The sequence below is a fragment of the Protomyctophum parallelum genome (genome assembly GCF_964188405.1).
Source record: "Protomyctophum parallelum genome assembly, chromosome: 19".
Taxonomy (NCBI): Eukaryota; Metazoa; Chordata; class Actinopteri; order Myctophiformes; family Myctophidae; genus Protomyctophum; species Protomyctophum parallelum.
Genome location: NC_139717.1, coordinates 40,547,426 through 40,568,008, shown reverse-complemented (window position 1 = coordinate 40,568,008; position 20,583 = coordinate 40,547,426). Strand labels below are relative to the sequence as shown.

General features: G+C 43.3%; 2 protein-coding genes across 2 annotated transcripts in view; one reads left to right on the top strand and one right to left on the bottom strand.

Annotated features, from left to right (window-relative positions):
* The window catches only part of klhl29 (kelch like family member 29), a 343,820-nt gene extending 333,610 nt beyond the window's left edge, over nt 1–10,210 (top strand). The window contains 2 exon segments of the mRNA XM_083791051.1: nt 1,507–1,651; nt 8,467–10,210. Of these exon segments, the coding sequence (XP_083647177.1) occupies nt 1,507–1,651; nt 8,467–8,650 (329 nt within the window). The 3' untranslated portion in view covers nt 8,651–10,210.
* The window catches only part of atad2b (ATPase family AAA domain containing 2B), a 636,500-nt gene that overhangs the window by 399,033 nt on the left and 216,884 nt on the right, over nt 1–20,583 (bottom strand). The window lies entirely within an intron of this gene.

Below are 20,583 nucleotides of genomic sequence, written 5' to 3'. Positions count from 1 at the left end.
CTGTGTAGATAAAGGGACAAAAAAAAATGAAATAAATAATGCCAAGTTTCCCCTGAGGAGGAGGAGAGAGGTGGGAGTAAGATAAATAAGCGTGGAAGTTCAATCGATCGCAACGCATAGCCCTCAATACGTTTGTAGTTGTAGTTTGCGGCGGTGGTTTTGTGCACCTGTTTCTGAGCTTCTTATCTCCATCGACAGCCCGTATCGCCGAGTGGAGGGGAGCGTAGAGCAGACACACCTCACACTGGAGTTGACCTGTTCATTAACCACATCACTGCTCTGACACAGAGAGAGAGAGCCAGATGGAGAGATAGAGGGGGGGGGGGGTATATTACAAGTGAGAGAGTTTAAGGGCTTACACTACAAAGCCATTAGACGCACTGGGGCTCTTTGCTCGCTCATTCCCTCCCTCCGTGTTTTCTCGGGCGCGGACGAGAGACGTACGGTATACGTGCTAGAGGAGGTGACAGAACACAAAAGAACGGGGCCCCGCTCGCGCTGGAGCGCGCGGGGTGCATTATTCATGTCGCTGGTAAATTGGCCAGCTGCAAAGTCGGCGAGGGAGAGCCGCCGCCGCCGCTGCCGCTGCCGCAAACTTTTTTGAAATACGGGTTCTCCGAGCACGACGGGGCACACACACACACACACACACACCCGCCTGCCTGCTCACGAGCGAGCGAGCGAAGCGAAGCGAAGCCACGGGCTTCTTCTGTAGGGCGGCGTTTTGAAAAACGCGAGCGGCTGTTTTCATTTTGTTTCTCCATCATCTATTTATGCCGCCCGTGCGGTGCTGCTTCACCGCCTCTGTTCACTGGCATCCTATACTGTATCAGATTGAATTATATTGTATGCACAGATCGCAATATCCCCAGTCTTCCCTCATGCATTTCCAATACATGCACATACGTCTTGTCGCGTGCATGCGTGCGTGCGTGTGTGTGTGTGACTGTGTGTGTGTGTGTGCGCGCTGCGCGCGCATGCGCCTGCTTTATTTTCTTTCTTTCTTTGTGAAACTACAGTGGTGCCATAGGGAGTAATCCGATTGTAAACTACTGGAGACTTGGGTAACTCTTTTATATTCCCAGCCAAGCCCAAACGCAGTTTGAAGCACAACCCGATAAAGCCCTGCTGATTTATGAAGTCGGCAGCATTTTCATTGGTTCCTCCAAAATGTGGTGAAATTCGCCATTCTGGAAAGCAAACCCATATCTCCACTGCTGACATGCCCTATAACCTGATGAGAATTATTATAGGTGGCATTTTTTCTTTTTTTTTGCACACGGTTATGGGACCAGAGCAACAATGAAACAAAAAATGATGCCGCTGTACTGTGGACAATGGAAATGTCTGCCATGAGGGAGATAAGCTGTGCACTTTTCCTTTTAATCAAGCCACTTTCGTTCTTTCTCCCACTGTCTCTTTGTTCCTCTCTCTCTCTCTCTCTCTCTCTCTCTCTCTCTCTCTCTCTCTCTCTCTCTCTCGTTCTCCTTGGCTCTCTCTAACTAGATAACAAGTATGCACCTGCGGTGAGTCTAAATGGCTTCATCTTCATCCTGGGCGGTGCCTATGCGAGGGCCACCATCATCTATGACCCCAACAAGGGCAACATCAAGGCCGGACCCAACATGAACCACTCCAGGCAGTTCTGCAGGTAAAGAATGGGTTTCGGAAGCCCAAGTTTTTTTTTTTTTTTTTTAATACTGTTTAATAATGAGTAGTTTAGTTAAATAAAATGAAAAAAATAACAGGCAATGTAAATGTTCCACATACAATACATGATAAAAAAGACATATAAATGTGATAAACGTGAAAAAACAAAAAACAGTTAAACAATGAAGTGTGAACAGACAAACAAAACAGACAACAGGACAGACACTCTTGCTCTCAAACTTTCCCAACATGTTGTTGTAAATTAAGTGAATTACAGACATTCTTTTTTTAAATGAGAAAAAATAAAATAAAGAAAAAACACTGTTCCTTTTTTTTTCTTTCCAATTTTCTATTGTGCTTTCTAAAACGGGTAGTCCCAATACTTCATTCTGATTGGCTGGTTACCGTCACGTGACCGGTGTAAATTTCAACCCACTCCTTCAATCACTTTGTATCAAACTGCAGCCTTGTAGCTGAACTGGGGAAGGGGAGCGCTTGATTGCTTTACAAACACATGCCGTGCGGGCGTCTAAGCACCGCCCGGCTCATATGACTGTGAATGTGTGGCTCCAGGCAGCCCCGTAAATACATCAAGCGCTATTCTCCCGTCACATAGGCTACTTGCGGAGCAAAACAAGGAAGTGTTTTGGCTCTGGGTCGCTCGCTCTGGTGGCACAAAGCGTAGATACTTTTGTGAATTTAATAGTTTTAATATTGCTATATGTTTGTAACCGTTTTAGAAAAGCAATAAGCCACTCGAGGCCCCAGCTTACCGGGTATTTTACATTGGCTGGGAGGCGCGTCGGGTCTGCCTACGCTCCCAGGCAGTGTAAAATACCCGGTAACCTGAGACCTCTCGTGGCTTATTGCTTAAATCTATTGTGTAGGAGGGGTTGGCGTGCACCTATTGAAATATTCAATGAAGGGTTGCCATGTCTGGTAGAATCTATCTTCACTCCCTCTCAATTCAAACTTAGTAAGAAGCCCAAGTTAACCACTCAAACCCTTATCAGAGTCCCTCAGGGCTCCATGGTAGTATATTTCCTGTTTTTCTGCTATTGTTGGAGCAAGTCGATCAGCAGTTCTCTGCATTCTCTAATTCATCTGTTGAGGAATCTACTGCAGTGGTTCTCAACCTTTTTCTGGATCAGGGCCCACCTGAAAATCATTACAGCGTTCGCGGCCCACCTGTCTGACCACTTGACAGACGGTCAGATGGGTGGGCCGTGTGCGTTTTCAGAGCATGTTTATTTTAATAATCGATAAGGTTGTTGAGGCATTATATGTTCTGCAGATAAATATTGTGAAAATAACCAATCTACATACAGTACACATGTTGTGAGCATGTAGATTTAAGCAATATTACACGACCGTGGAGCGGAGCGAGCGAGTTCCGAAAGGTATCGCAGAAGTGCATTAATGACGATAAAGAACACCCTCGAGTGTAATATTGCAATTATACAACAATTAACTAAGAGAATCGCTGAAAAATGTAAAACTTTCAATGACAGATGTAGTCACTACGACCACAAACTAGCTAGCCTAGCCACCGAGTCTGCTGCGCTCTGAGAGAAAAGCACGGCTGAATTATTGTCTCCACCAGGCCGAAGGCATGTGGGGAGAGTATGTTTTGCACTCCGTCCGTCCGCGTGTCCGTCCGTCCGTCCGTGTGTCCGTGAACAGCTAATCTCGGCCACCGTTAACCCGGTCGATGCCATATTTTGCACACACACTCCCTGGATGCCAACCATGAACCTCTGCCCCAAACTTTCCAGAACGGCCTGTTATAGCGCCACCAGGAGGCCGCTTTGTGCAAAACAAGTTTTTGCACAGTACACCTACAGATTTTGTCCAAACATCACGCAAATTGGTACACAGTCTCTCTAGAGCCATTCAACGAAACGGGTCTTTCAGATTTATCAGACTCCATCCTGATTGGTTAAGATTGGCTTCCAAAGTTCACAGGAGTGCTCAGTTTCAAACAAAATGCTGCAAATCATGAACACATCGCGTGATTTCCGTGAAATTGTGCACCCACATTCCCACTAGGCCGAGGACGAAATGCCACATGAACAATTTCAACTCAGCCTCAAGGTGGCGCTATAACTGGCCGAAAACTGTTTTTACCTCTAACTGCACGGATCTGTGGATAACCTGGTGGAGACCTGTGCCCGGAAGGGCACTTTTTCTAGTTTGTTTTGATTAGCCGTTCCAATACCGTGGTTTAAGCACAGCAAGAAAACTGCTTCCTCAAAACGACCTGTTGTATAATGGCTATTTTTCCTCTTTCTTAGCAATTTCGTATAGTATATTTTCTTGATTACTTTTGATGCAGTAGTCACTGTCACTTTAGAAAATGTGCAGAATCTGATACCCTGTTTACACTTATACGGTATGTTGATTTGTTTAATGTTGAGTGAGAAATCAACGTTGCACATTAAGCTAATCATCTGGGGATCCCCCCCCCCCCACCCTATACCCACCGTTTTTTGAGAAGCACAGCTCTACAGCAGTGTGACATAGTGCATCTCCCTCTTCCTTATCAGTAATAAGCTATGTAGCTCCTTCCTCCTCTCCGTCTCATGGCCAGGGGACTGCTTTCATTCCCATCAGTAGTATTTTCCTCAGGCAGGCATCAGGAATGATCTTCACTGGGGACATAATTTGTGGCTACAAATATACCTTATTTTTTTTATCCCCTGGCAGAAAATGGCAGGTACAAATGCAGCAGTGGGACCTTGGGCCTCCTGTCAGCTCGTCTGGGAGAGAAACATTGGAAGATATACAATATTTATGTTTTGGAAGTTATACTGTACCCTCTCACACATAAGAGCACGCACACACAGTTATTGCAGTCTTAGGGCTGCAACAACTGAGTGCATAAATATCAGGGTGCACGGCACGCACAATCAATACTTATTCAAATTATTTTTCATCTGTCTCAGTGTAATGAATCTACTGTATATGCAGCATTAATATTTCACAGTCACCATGTGCCAGCAAGTATGATATTAACGCGGAAATCATTGTATTTTAACATGGCACGAACCCACAGTCTTCACACATCAAAACTATGAATTGGTTATTCTACAATTTATGTCTACGAAAACAAAAACAAATCTCTACGAGTTGGAAAGCTTGCAAGAGCTGTGTGAGGAGCTGTATGCTGCCGGCAGAGTAGTTTGCGTGTTTGGCACCGTGACATTATTAATGGCCCACCTCCCAACCTCTCAGAAATCCTACGACGAGCTGTTGCCTCCCATCTCACACCTGCGCTGTGAGTTAACAATAACCTCTACGAACCCTTCCAATCTGGCTTCCATCCCAAAACAACTGGGTACAGAAATCACCAATGACATTCTCCTCTCTGCTGACTCGGTGGTTCGTTCCTCTACATCCTCTTTCCTCCTTCACCTCCACACCGCGTTCCACTCCGTCAGCCACTCCATCCTCGTCTCACACACACACACACCTCCAGCCCTCCCGTGGCATAACCGGCACTGCCCTTTCCTGGCTGAAAGTATAGTTCTCCCTCCATCAATTAATCTCCATCAACAACTGCACAAATCCTCCACTGCCACAGTCGCCTGTACGGCGTTCCCCACAGTTTCGTGCTTAGGTCCCCTCCTCTTTATCCCATTCTGACCTGAGATCAGATTCTAAAAATGTCTATTACATCCTGACAGTTTCATTATTAACCCATTCTAACCTGAGATCAGATTCTAAAAGTGTCTTCGATTTTTCAAAAATAGCAGACCTACAAGCTCGTATCGCGCCACTCGGTGGCGCGATATGAGCTTGTAGATCTGCTATTTTTCAATAGCTAAAGCATAACATGATGCCAACACCAAAATGGGTGCCCGGTCAGAATGGGTTATCCTCTACAGAATTTCACTGGCACCCTGTCAAAACACTGACTTTACTTTAAAACACCTACGAGGCACTGCATAATCACATCAATAAATGATGGTGGTATTTTGGATGACCCACTTGGCCGTGGCATCTACATTTAATGATGCTCCAGTCCGTAGCCTGGAACCCTGTGAACCGTGATGGCTCGGTGGAAAAGGAGAAGTTCCAGCGTGTCGGCGTGTGCGTCAATGCAGTGGGACTGTGAGTCCATTTGTTGAGCTCCGCCGCCCCGCTGCCGTCCTCGTGTTCCAGCCAGCGAGGAGTCATAGTGCAGCTTACTTAATGATGAACACACTGTGGCTTTTTCTAGGCCAGAGCCCCCTTTTTGTATAAAAGCATCAGCAGAGAGAGAGAGAGAGAGGAGCCGCTCACAAAATAATACATTTGGGAGGGTGTTGGACGGAGGCACCGTGATTGTATGTTCAGAATGTATAACATAAATCATGCTGTCAGGATTTATTGATAAACTAGTACACCGGCACACATGCCAGGCACAGGCAGCCTGTTCCGCTACATTTAACTAAGTCTGATGCGCGCGCGCGCACACACACACACACACACACACCGTGTCATGGTGCAGAGGAAGGGGTGCAGAGAGTAGATAGAGTAGAGAATCAAATGCGCACACACACAGACTCGGAGAGGCAAACATAATGAAAAACAACACGCAAACGCCAACATCTCCTCACACGCCGACACTCGGGGATAATGGAGCACATCCTATGCTCCCGTGGAGCCCGACTGATGAAGCCCACCACCAGCAGGCTGCCTATAGTTGGTTGAAGTCTGGACAGGCTGTCCAGAGCGCTGTAGGTCACTACCTACCCTCGGTTTATTTGAAACGGAACACCCACTGAATGTTTTCCTCTAGGATCAACCAGGCTTTTTATTTATTTTTAGTCCTTATGCAATATTCTAGTGTTTTTTTTCTTCTTTTATAATCAGCATTGCGTGCTTGTTAGACCGGACACGGTTCGCTCTGTGAGTGTTTTTTAATAATGTGCGTGCATTTTCACCTTTATGTAAATACACACCGCTCCAAAGTTGTCCAAACCCCCAATAGCGGCACAAAGCCCTAATCAGCTTACCGTCAGTGTTTTAATCCATTCTGACCTGAGATCAGATTCATACGAGGTTTCCGCCGGACACACACTGGTCTGATGAACCGATTCTGACCTGAGATCAGATTCTAAAAATGTCAGTCGTTCTTCGATTTTTCAAAAAATAGCAGACCTACAAGCTCGTATCGCGCCACTCGGTGGCGCGATATGAGCTTGTAGATCTGCTATTTTTAAATAGCTAAAGCATAACATGATGCTGACACCAAAATGGGTGCCCGGTCAGAATGGGTTAATCCTCCCTGCACGCACACGCAGGCTGCCGTTTCCTGTTTCTAAGAATCAAATGAGCACGTTTGTAGATATTTGCCTATTTTTCATTAGTTTGTGTCTTTGGGGTTTTGTTTTACCTCCCTTCACAGGAGGGCTTTTTAATTATTTTTCTTTTATCCTGTCTCGGAAAACGTAATTGAAGTAATACAGTCCCTCTGCACATCAGTCGCGCGTAGTCATTACCCTTTGCTCAAGTGTTGTGACATTGGCATTGTTGTTGATAGCAGTAGTAATAGCAATTCTATAGGTGTGCACTGTGCACAGATATGGAAATTCTTAGCTGATACCGATTGTGTAACATAACAATTTAGCCGATAGCCAAATACTGACACTGATATTTGTTTATTTACAGTTTTTGTTGTTTTTATTTCCCCCTTTTCTGCCAGGCAAACAAATACATCTTCAATACAAGAAATACATGTTCAGAATGTACAGCTTGGTATAGGCTGCAGATAACCAACACACCAACATCCAATAACGCAAAATGCATGCTTATCAACAACAGATAAATATCGGCTACTGCCATCGGTTAATGTCAGTTTAATTTGCCGATACCGATATTGACCGATAACGGCAAATATCGGCGCGATACGATACCGATATGTGTCCGATACATCGGTGCATCACGACAATTCCATTCTCGGCTTGAATCACAGAGGCTTGAGTCACGTTTCAGTATTGACGCTCTCAGACCTTTCCTTTTCACTACTTATCTTCTGGTAATTACCAATCATTATGTGTCCATGGTGATAAAATAGGTGCCCTGGTGACCTCCCTCGCATTTCAAAATGCCATCATGCCATTAATTTGTTCTTTTTCCTTTTATGTACTGAATCATTGGTTCCCAAACTTTTTTCTTGTCAAGGACCGCCAAATTGACACTAATTAGCCTGCAGACCCCCATTTGAAGAGATGCCAGGGACCGCCATAAGAGAGGATTTTTACAGCAGTGATTGTCAACCCGTTTTCATTTCAAGGACCCCCAGTTTGACATGCATTTGTCTACGGACCCCCATTTAATGGCATTTCTATCTCTTGTATACTAGAGACTATGTTAGTAGATTTAGATTATTATTAAAATGTGCATTGTTCAATTAACCCATTCTGGACGGGAACCCCTTTTTGGCGTTTTAACTAAGCATTATGTTCTACTTTAGCAGATCTACAAGCTCATAGCGAGCTTGTAGGTCTGCTATTTTTGAAAAATCTTAAAAATGCAGCACAAATCTTTGAATATATATACTTCAACGTTTTTTTTTTTTTTTTCGACGTCAGGCCTAAATGCGTTAAGCACAATTTTATACTTCTAAAAAGTATTTGAAAATAGCTGATCTACAAGCTCACAACACGTCGTTGTCGGCTTACCTTGTATTAAACATTTTTTAATACAGGCCTACTTTACTTGTCAAGAGTATTTTTATATTGTGGTATTGCAAGTAATGAAAAAACTGTGTACTTCTTCCCTGTGTTTGTGTGTGTTTGCGTGTGCGTGCGTGTGTGCGTGCGTGCGCAGCGCCGTGATCCTGGACGGCAAGATCTACGCGACGGGCGGCGTGGTGAGCAGCGAGGGCCCGGCGCTGGGCAACATGGAGACCTTTGACCCCGTCAGCAACGCCTGGACGGTGGTGCAGTCGCTGCCCTGCCCGCTGTTCAGGCACGGCTGTGTGGTCATCAAGAAGTACATCCAGAGCGGCTGAGACCAGCTGGCACCGGATCGGACTGGATCAGACACAATAACAACAACAACAACAAAAAGATAAACAGCTTTGGGTCCGGTTTTGAGGGCCGCTCCAATGGGCAGATCGAGGACCAGTGACATCCTACCCTGAACGGACCCTGAACCCTATTACCCCCCGCCCCGCCCCGCCCCCCCTCCCCGCCCTGTGCAGAATGTACACATGCTAGATCACTATACAGCCACGTCAAAGCAAACGGTGCCTCAACTACCAGTACTGTATGTGTCATGTTTAAGCAAGTTTAAACCCACCATTCATCTAACTGACCCGGCACAGGGACTCTTCACATACAAACATACGATTTATAGTTTGTTCCATGTTTTCACGTCTTCTTGTCTCTTTCTCCGCGTCGATTTATGAATAAGCTCACCCTCTACTTTATTTTTTATTTTTTTTCTAGTATATTATGCTTTCACGGTACAATGTAAGCCATCAACAGCTCTGGTCGTTGTCTTTCGTTGTAATTTCTGTTTCGGTGCAGTGGGTTGTTCAAGCAGAGAGGAGCAGAGTTTGCAGTGTCTTTCTCAGTAGTGGCATCTACAGGCCAGGAGGGGGGAGTGAATGTCTGTGTACACTGCAGAGACATGTGGAGAGCATGGACTGTGCGTGCATGTGCGCACACACACACACGCACACACATACACACATATGCACACACACACACACACACACAGAAACTTGCACGCACACACACAGACGAGTGAGAAGAGTGCAAGACTTTGCTTCCTCAGGTGCAGCTATCTTGTATTTGATCCCCTCTCCCCTATACTTTAAAACCCTCTTACAGAGGCAGGATTCATTTCACACACAGCAATGAAAACTGAAGAAAGGAAGAAAAAAAAACACTTTTTGAATTCTACGTGACCCAGGTCTTAAACATTTAATTACCGGGGCTAAACGTTGGAAACCCATGGTAAGCTGGGGTTGTGTAAGGTCACAGCGTCCATCCAGCTAGCGTGATGGGGATAGCATCTGGACGGGGTGAGCTTGAACGACGTGGCCAGCCTATAGCTGAAACAAAGCGGCTTCGTGGTTTCCCCTGAACTATAGCGGACGTCCTACTGAAACGTCTCTGGGGGGGACATGAGCCCTGGGCTGAAGAGAGGGACGGACATCCTCTTCACAATGAACATAACAGATACTTTCTGGTGGGACTAAAAAGCACAATAACTATTTTATGACTCTCATATGATCAGAGATGTCCTCCTTTATTCTACGTTTGTTCTCTCCCTTTCCCCGCCCTCTCTCCCTCTCCCTCTCTCTCCCTCTCCCCCCTCTCTCTCTCCCTCTCCCCGCCCTCTCTCCACCCTCTCTCTCCCTCTCCTTCTCTCTCCCTGCATCACTTTCTACCTTTTCACCCTTTTGTTTTGTACCAGGCGTGTTTCATGGCAGACCCACACAGACAGAGATGACGTCGGGTCAGCTATCTGTAAATACAGGGAAGGAAATATGTATATTTTACAACTTGAAAGGTGATTCTGTATAAATGTTTTTAGAAAAGCAAAACAAAAATACCGACTGATAGTTTGGGTTTAAAAGCTCTGGTTTGTCTGTAAATCTGTACCCAACAAATGGAGAGATTTAACAATTATTATTATTGAAACATTATACATATACCAAAAAATATGATCCCATTGTCTGAGTCTTTCTTTGTATATTTTGTCTTAATGTGCTGAAAATGAAGAATGTTTGATAGGAATGAATAACCACTTGTGAAAACAGACGAGCTCGAGTGAGTTGCATGGCCACAGACCACAGGAAAAGGTCCTGTATGGTCATTGGCATTTTAACCCATTACAAGCTCTACAAATGCCTTCTAAATCAGTGGTGCCTTTCTATATCTGTGGTGATCAAACGTTTTGTTAAAGGTATATTCAGTGATTTCACTCAAAAAACCATAGGTTTCGTTTTTGGCTGGGACCTAAGCCTTTCATCCAATCAGGATAGAGAGCCAAAAACGAAACCTAAGGTTTTTTGACCCCCAGGGGTTAACTGGGGACAGGGAGGAACTCCTTATATGGTCAGCACACTCTATAGTAGAGAGGATTATCACAACAAAACAAAAAAATAAGTGATATTTGAATTAAGTGAAATCACTGAATATACCTTTAAGGACCCCAAACATAATGCAAAAATATTTAGTTCCAGGGACCTACAGAAACAAATATTTGCATGAAAGATGTTTCGCTATAAAAAAAAAATACAGTATATCCAAAGATTAGCACACACGGTTTCTTCAAAAATAGCAGATCTACAAGCTCGCAGCATGGCACCAAGTGACACACTGTGACCTTGTATATCTGCATATTATCTGTGTTTTGTAAGGTGGTGTGTTCGAACCCTGCCTGGGGTCATGCGACCACAACGGGTTCATAACACCAAATCAAATGGGTTCAGATCAGTCTGTCCTGGACGGAGTATCCGGACGTAAAAAAAAAGTAGATAGATAGACCCTAACTTAACCTCTCAGGGACCTCAATGGGGCCTCTCGTCTGTCTTTCTGCTCCTGTACGTTGGACTGGTGTGGGACTTGAAGGCCATGGTTAAACTGACCTCATCACTCAACCAAACAACGGTATCTTCACAACCTTAAGCAGGACTTCTCCTACGTAGTGCTCTTCAAGTGTTGTTCTGGACAGTGGTGGAAAAAGTAATGCTGCAATATAGAACTACTTGGTTACAAATGTATGAAAAATCTTTTGAAAATAGCAGATCTATAAGCTCACAATGCGTTGCATCGCGAAGCATTGTGAGCTTGTAGATCTGCTATTTTCTTTGGCCGACAAATGTATATGCCGTATGCAGAAGGGTTGCAGTGGGAAATAAGTGGACCGTACATGGCCAAAGCAGGTTCAAGGACAGCCGTTTCTTCTCTTCAAGTAGCACAACAAAGCTGTTTTTTTTGTAACTTGCAGATAGCTCAATCTGATGACAGGCTGTCCTTGTGATCCACAGGTCCAGGGTTCAAATCCAGCATTAGTCTTTACTGTGACACTTTACTTTCCACACTGACAAGTAGCACAGATGTTTTAGAACATTGGCCACATGATCGGGAGATGGTGAGTTCAAGCCTTTACTTTCAAGACCATTTTCAGGAGAACAAAACAAACAAAAAAGCAGTGTGAATTGTCTGGAGCCAGTGGCTCAGTGTGTTAGAACGCTGCCACATGATCGGGAGATGATGGGTTCAAACCCCACTCAAGTTCAAACTAAAAAATAAAGGGGCCAATCCCACCCCAGTCTTTACTGTGACACTTTGCATTCCACACTAACATCAAGTAGCACAGAAAAGCTATGTTGTAGTAACCAGCAGTTAGCTCAGTGTGATGAGTGGCTGTGCTTGTGATCCACAGGTCCAGGTTTCCCACATTAGTCATGTGCAGGCAACATTTCAAAGTAAAAAGTTCCAGCATGTGTCTCCACAGTAAGCTGAATAATACAAAGTGTGAATGGAGTTTCTAGGTGAAAGTGACTTTTGACGTGCCTATAGAGCTGCCATTGAGCCCCATGTTAAATGTCTCAAATTTGAAAACACTATATTTCTAAAACTATGAAACATTTCAAAGATTCCTTTTCAGTCCACCGTAAGATAAGTAGCCTAGAATGTGGTTGCTAGGTGTAAGTATGTAGGACTAGTAGCATGCCAAAGTTTGTGCTATTGCCATAGAGAATGCATTGGGCATTTAAGTTAAATAACTCAAAAACTACAAAACATTTAAAAGTAAAAAAGTTCCAGCATGTGTCTCCACAGTATAATCTGAATAATAAAAAGTGTGAATGGAGTTTCTAGGTGAAAGAGATTTTTGACGTGCCAATGTCTGCCATTGAGCCCCATTGTAAATTTGAAAGCACTATATTTCTAAAACTATTAAACATTTCAAAGATTCCTTTTCAGGCAAACCGTGTCCACCCAGCTAACATGTCCGACTGGGCCCAATTGGGTTTTGACATGGGCTATGGGCTTGGGTTCCAAGTGGGCCGTGCACCCAGTATTCACAAAGGGCCCACCCGTGTTAGCCCATATGGGCTTATGTGGGTTTCTAACTGGGTCTTAGGTGGTATCCAAATGGGCCATTTTATTTCAGAACCATGTGTGCCACCTGTGTTTGCCTATATGGGTTTGAACTGGGATCTGATTGGGCCTTAAGTGGGTACCAGCTGGGCAAATTATCAGGCCACACTTGTGTCCGCGCTCATTGTCTTCCGTCCTGTTTCTGTTGTCACCTGCTGTCGATTGTTCATTCCTACGGATAGGATGCAGTGCGCCACATTGGCGGTGTTTCCAGTTTTCTGTAGTAGTTTCTTCAAGTGTACAAACTTTATGACTGGATAGCACTCGATCTGTAGAGTCCTACATTACTATCTCCTACGATCAAGGGTTAGGGTTAGGGAACTGTAGCATGCCGTTTTTCATCATTTTTGAGGACGAAAATCGCCCATGGTCTGGAAGTGATTTTGTCTTTTACAAATTGAGCCGGTTTTCAGCAGGTCAAATGAGGTACGGAAAACCGTATGACTCCCAGGCTGATCTCACTGGGGGAAAACTGTATGAGTTTATTTGTTTAAGAACTAACTAACGAAAAATATATTCTGGATGTGACACTTACAAGCAAAATTAGCACAGTTGGTAGAGCATTAGACTGAAGATCTAAAGGTCCCTGGTTCAATCCAGGCTTTCGGCAGTTGAAATGAGGTACAGAAAATCCTATGACTCTTAGGCTGATCTCACTGGGTGAAAAACTTTATGAGTTTTTTTGTTTAAGAAGTAACAAGTAACAGTCAATGTAAAAATAAATACTGGATGTGTTACTTGCAAGCCGTAATAGCTCAGCTGGGAGAGCGTTAAGCTGTAGATCTGAAGGTTCCTGGTTCAAACCTGAGATTCGGCAGTTGAAATGAGGTACAGACAACCGTATGACTCTCAAGCTGATCTCACTGTGGGATGAACTGTATGAGTTTATGTTTAAGAACTAACAATACATTGAAAAATACATTCTGGATGTTTCACTTACAAGCAAACAAACAAAAAAGTGAATTGTCTGGAGCAAGTGGCTCAGTGTGTTAGAACACTGTCCACATGTTTGGGAGATGGTGAGTTCAAACCCCAAATAATTCTTTATTTTCAAGACCAATTTCAGAAGAAGAAAACAAACAAAAAAGCATTGTGAATTGTCTCGAGCCAGTGGCTCAGTGTGTTAGAACGCTGCCACATGATCGGGAGATGGTGAGTCTGCAGTAGAAATGAGGTACAGACAACCGTATGACTCTCAAGCTGATCTCACTGCGGGATGAACTTTATGAGTTTATGTTTAAGAAATAACAATTCATTGAAAAATACATTCTGGATGTGTCACTTACAAGCCGAAATAGCTCAGTTGGAAGAGCATTAGACTGAAGATCTAAAAGTCCCTAGTTCAATCCTGGGTTTCGGCAGTTGAAATGAGTTACAGAAAACTGTATATAGTTTCGGAAGACTTACTATAATATGTTGTTTTTCATGATTTTGAAGGATAAAAAAAGACATACTATAGTTCATGGGTTTGGAAGACATACATGTGTACTTCATGATTTGGAGGATTACAAAATATCAGCCAAAATCCAACTCCAAACTCTAACTCACAGGCAAAGGAAGACTGTTGTTGCAGATAGCAATAGGTAACTGAGTTAGGGTGCTGTCGTGGTTTTTGACGTGCCAATCATTCTGATTGACAGATTCCTTGGCCAATCAGATCGGTTTGCCTTCAGCCAATCCTAGGGCTCCTTACATTGTCTCCTCCAATCAAATGGTCGCAGACCCGGACCACTTCCTTGTTTATAACTGGATGAAATACTCTGACCTGTTTTAGATTTATAGTGATTCTTCAACTTCATTTTCTTCATTTTCACAGTTTTTGACGTTTTATTAATATAATTGATCATTCTAGATCACTGCTAGATCTGTAACAATCTTCTCTTATGGGGTTAGGGTTAGGGTTAGGGTTAGGGTTAGGGTTAGGGTTAGGGTTAGGGTTAGGGTTAGGTTCAGGTTCAGGTTCAGGTTCCACAGGTTAATAAAGTGTAAATGTGGGGGTCCTTGACAAGAAAAGGTTTGGGAACCACTGTTGTAGAGGGACTATAGAATAGATAGATGTTGATAGTATTAAGTTAGTTACTTTGACAGTGTACAAATGGAACCGGTTTTCAGCAGGTCAAATGAGGTACAGAAAACCGTATGACTCCCAGGCTGATCTCACTGGGGGAAAACTGTATGAGTTTTTGTTTAAGAACTAACAATACATTGAAAAATATATTCTGGATGTGACACTTACAAGCCGAAATAGCTCAGTTGGTAGAGCATTAGACTGAATATCCAAAGGTCCCTGGTTCAATCCAGGCTTTCGGCACTTGAAATGCTGTACAGAAAATCCTATGACTCTTAGGCTGATCTCACTGGGTGAAAAACTTCATGAGTTTTTTTGTTTAAGAAGTAACAAGTAACAGTCAATGTAAAAATAAATACTGGATGTGTTGCTTGCAAGCCGTAATAGCTCAGTTGGGAGAGCGTTAGACTGTAGATCTGAAGGTTCCTGGTTCAAACCTGAGATTCGGCAGTTGAAATGAGGTACAGACAACCGTATGACTCTCAAGCTGATCTCACTGTGGGATGAACTGTATGAGTTTATGTTTAAGAACTAACAATACATTGAAAAATACATTCTGGATGTTTCACTTACAAGCAAACAAACAAAAAAGTGAATTGTCTGGAGCCAGTGGCTCAGTGTGTTAGAACACTGTCCACATGTTTGGGAGATGGTGAGTTCAAACCCCAAATAATTCTTTATTTTCAAGATCAATTTCAGAAGAAGAAAACAAACAAAAAAGCATTGTGAATTGTCTCGAGCCAGTGGCTCAGTGTGTTAGAACGCTGCCACATGATCTGTTTTAGATTTATAGTGATTAAGTCAAATGATATCCGTAGTATACCTAGTAGAAGTGTGCCGGTTCAAACCCGACATATGACATGCGGTGTTCAAATCACCAACACCTAGAGTAGGCGTGTCCCAGCGGTCTTTCTTTACTGTGATACTTTGCTTTCCACACTTACATCAAATAGCACAAAAAGCTGTCTGGTAGTATCCAGCAGTTAGCTCAGTGTGATGAGAGGCTGTCCTTGGGAGCCACAGGTCCAGGGTTCAAATCCCACATTAGTCATAACTGTGACACTTTGCTTTGCACACTGATTTCCAGAAGGACAACTTTAAAGCAGCCCAGAAATTCACCATGATTGTGTGCCTCAGTGGCCCAGCGGATAAGTCAAATGATATCAGTAGTATACCTAGTAGAAGTGTGCCGGTTCAAACCCGACATATGACATGCGGTGTTCAAATCACCAACACCTAGAGTAGGCGTGTCCCAGCGGTCTTTCTTTACTGTGACACTTTGCTTTCCACACTTACATCAAATAGCACAAAAAGCTGTGTAGTAGTATCCAGCAGTTAGCTCAGTGTGATGAGAGGCTGTCCTTGGGAGCCACAGGTCCAGCGTTCAAATCCCACATTAGTCATAACTGTGACACTTTGCTTTGCACACTGATTTCCAGAAGGACAACTTTAAAGCAGCCCAGAAATTCACCATTATTGTGTGCCTCAGTGGCCCAGCGGGTAAGTCAAATGATATCTGTAGTATACCTAGTAGAAGTGTGCCGGTTCAAACCCGACATATGACATGCGGTGTTCAAATCACCAACACCTAGAGTAAGCGTGTCCCAGCGGTCTTTCTTTACTGTGACACTTTGCTTTCCACACTTACATCAAATAGCACAAAAAGCTGTGTAGTAGTATCCAGCAGTTAGCTCAGTGTGATGAGAGGCTGTCCTTGGGAGCCACAGGTCCAGGGTTCAAATCCCACATTAGTCATAACTGTGACACTTTGCTTTGCACACTGATTTCCAGAAGGACAATTGTAAAGCAGCCCAGAAATTCACCATGATTGTGTGCCTCAGTGGCCCAGCGGATAAGTCAGATGATATCTGTAGTATACCTAGTATAAGTGTGCAGGTTCAAACCCGACATATGACATGCGGTGTTCAAATCACCAACAGCTAGAGTAGGCGTGTCCCAGCCGACTTTCTTTACTGTGACACTTTGCTTTCCACACTTACATCAAATAGCACAAAAAGCTGTGTAGTAGTATCCAGCAGTTAGCTCAGTGTGATGAGAGGCTGTCCTTGGGAGCCACAGGTCCAGGGTTCAAATCCCACATTAGTCATAACTGTGACACTTTGCTTTGCACACTGATTTCCAGAAGGACAACTTTAAAGCAGCCCAGAAATTCACCATGATTGTGTGCCTCAGTGGCCCAGCGGATAAGTCAAATGATATCCGTAGTATACCTAGTAGAAGTGTGCCGGTTCAAACCCGAAATACTCCTAGTAGGCGGTGATGGTTCAAATCACTGACACCTAGAGTAGGAGTGGCCCAGTGGATAAATCAGATGATATCCATAGAATACCTAGTACAAGGTGCAGGTTTCAGGTAGGAGGAGAGTAGGGTGGGCAGGTAGGAGGAGATTAGTGGGGTCAGGTAGGAGGAGAGTAAGGTGGTCAGGCAGGAGAGTAGGCGGAGTTCAGTCAGGGGGATGGTCAGGGGGTTTCAGAGTGGTGGGGTCAGGTAGGTGGGGGGTCAGGTAGGAGGAGAGCAGGGTGGTCAGGTAGGAGGAGGGTCGGGTTCAGGTAGGAGGAGAGCAGGGTGGTCAGGTAGGAGGACAGTAGGCTGAGTTCAGTAAGTAGGAAAGGGGAGGGGCCAGGCAGGGGGAGAGTAGGAAGGGGAGGTGCCAGGCAGGGGAATAGTAGGAAGGGGAGGGGCCAGGCAGGGGGAGAGTAGGGAGGGGCCAGGCAGGAGGAGAGTAGGAAGGGGAGGGGCCAGGCAGGAGGAGAGTAGGAAGGGGAGGGGCCAGGCAGGAGGAGAGTAGGAAGGGGAGGGGCCAGGCAGGAGGAGAGTAGGAAGGGGATGGGCCAGGCAGGGGGAGAGTAGGAAGGGGAGGAGCCAGGCAGGAGGAGAGTAGGAAGGGGAGGGGCCAGGCAGGGGGAGAGTAGGGAGGGCAGGGGGAGAGTATGGCATACTATGCTGTTTTTCATCATTTTTCAAAATCGATGGGTTATAGCTCATTGTTTTTTTTGTTTTTTTCTAAAACTATGAAACATTTCAAAGATTCCTTTTCAGGCAAACATGTCCACGGTAAGATGAACCTAAGTAGGCTAGAATGGGGTTGCTAGGTGTAAGTATGTAGTTACTAGTGCATGCCAAAGTTTTTGCTATTGCCATAGAGAATGCATTGGGCGTTTAAGTTGAATAACTCATAAACTACAAAACATAAAAATTAAAAAAAGTTCCAGCATGTGTCTCCACAGTTAGCTGAATAATAAAAAGTGAGAATGGAGTTTCTAGGTGAAAGTGACTTTTGACGTGCCTATAGAGCTGCCATTGAGCCCCATGTTAAATGTCTCAAATTTGAAAGCACTATATTTCTAAAACTATGAAACATTTCAAAGTTTCCTTTTCAGGCAAACATGTCCACCGTAAGATGAACCTAAGTAGGCTAGAATGGGGTTGCTAGGTGTAAGTATGTAGTTACTAGTGCATGCCAAAGTTTGTGCTATTGCCATAGAGAATGCATTGGGCGTTTAAGTTGAATAACTCATAAACTACAAAACATAAAAATAAAAAAAAGTTCCAGCATGTGTCTCCACAGTAAGCTGAATAATAAAAAGTGTGAATGGAGTTTCTAGGTGAAAGTGACTTTTGACGTGCCTATAGAGCTGCCATTGAGCACCATGTTAAATGTCTCAAATTTGAAAGCACTATATTTCTAAAACTATGAAACATTTCAAAGTTTCCTTTTCAGGCAAACATGTCCACCGTAAGATGAACCTAAGTAGGCTAGAATGGGGTTGCTAGGTGTAAGTATGTAGTTACTAGTGCATGCCAAAGTTTGTGCTATTGCCATAGAGAATGCATTGGGCGTTTAAGTTGAATAACTCATAAACTACAAAACATAAAAATAAAAAAAAGTTCCAGCATGTGTCTCCACAGTAAGCTGAATAATAAAAAGTGTGAATGGAGTTTCTAGGTGAAAGTGACTTTTGACGTGCCTATAGAGCTGCCATTGAGCCCCATGTTAAATGTCTCAAATTTGAAAGCACTATATTTCTAAAACTATGAAACATTTCAAAGTTTCCTTTTCAGGCAAACATGTCCACCGTAAGATGAACCTAAGTAGGCTAGAATGGGGTTGCTAGGTGTAAGTATGTAGTTACTAGTGCATGCCAAAGTTTGTGCTATTGCCATAGAGAATGCATTGGGCGTTTAAGTTGAATAACTCATAAACTACAAAACATAAAAATAAAAAAAAGTTCCAGCATGTGTCTCCACAGTAAGCTGAATAATAAAAAGTGTGAATGGAGTTTCTAGGTGAAAGTGACTTTTGACGTGCCTATAGAGCTGCCATTGAGCCCCATGTTAAATGTCTCAAATTTGAAAGCACTATATTTCTAAAACTATGAAACATTTCAAAGATTCCTTTTCAGGCAAACATGTCCACCGTAAGATGAACCTAAGTAGGCTAGAATGGGGTTGCTAGGTGTAAGTATGTAGTTACTAGTGCATGCCAAAGTTTGTGCTATTGCCATAGAGAATGCATTGGGCGTTTAAGTTGAATAACTCATAAACTACAAAACATAAAAATAAAAAAAAGTTCCAGCATGTGTCTCCACAGTAAGCTGAATAATAAAAAGTGTGAATGGAGTTTCTAGGTGAAAGTGACTTTTGACGTGCCTATAGAGCTGCCATTGAGCACCATGTTAAATGTCTCAAATTTGAAAGCACTATATTTCTAAAACTATGAAACATTTCAAAGTTTCCTTTTCAGGCAAACATGTCCACCGTAAGATGAACCTAAGTAGGCTAGAATGGGGTTGCTAGGTGTAAGTATGTAGTTACTAGTGCATGCCAAAGTTTGTGCTATTGCCATAGAGAATGCATTGGGCGTTTAAGTTGAATAACTCATAAACTACAAAACATAAAAATAAAAAAAAGTTCCAGCATGTGTCTCCACAGTAAGCTGAATAATAAAAAGTGTGAATGGAGTTTCTAGGTGAAAGTGACTTTTGACGTGCCTATAGAGCTGCCATTGAGCCCCATGTTAAATGTCTCAAATTTGAAAGCACTATATTTCTAAAACTATGAAACATTTCAAAGTTTCCTTTTCAGGCAAACATGTCCACCGTAAGATGAACCTAAGTAGGCTAGAATGGGGTTGCTAGGTGTAAGTATGTAGTTACTAGTGCATGCCAAAGTTTGTGCTATTGCCATAGAGAATGCATTGGGCGTTTAAGTTGAATAACTCATAAACTACAAAACATAAAAATAAAAAAAAGTTCCAGCATGTGTCTCCACAGTAAGCTGAATAATAAAAAGTGTGAATGGAGTTTCTAGGTGAAAGTGACTTTTGACGTGCCTATAGAGCTGCCATTGAGCCCCATGTTAAATGTCTCAAATTTGAAAGCACTATATTTCTAAAACTATGAAACATTTCAAAGATTCCTTTTCAGGCAAACATGTCCACCGTAAGATGAACCTAAGTAGGCTAGAATGGGGTTGCTAGGTGTAAGTATGTAGGACTAGTAGCATGCCAAAGTTTGTGCTATTGCCATAGAGAATGCATTGGGCGTTTAAGTTGAATAACTCATAAACTACAAAACATAAAAATAAAAAAAAGTTCCAGCATGTGTCTCCACAGTAAGCTGAATAATAAAAAGTGTGAATGGAGTTTCTAGGTGAAAGTGACTTTTGACGTGCCTATAGAGCTGCCATTGAGCCCCATGTTAAATGTCTCAAATTTGAAAGCACTATATTTCT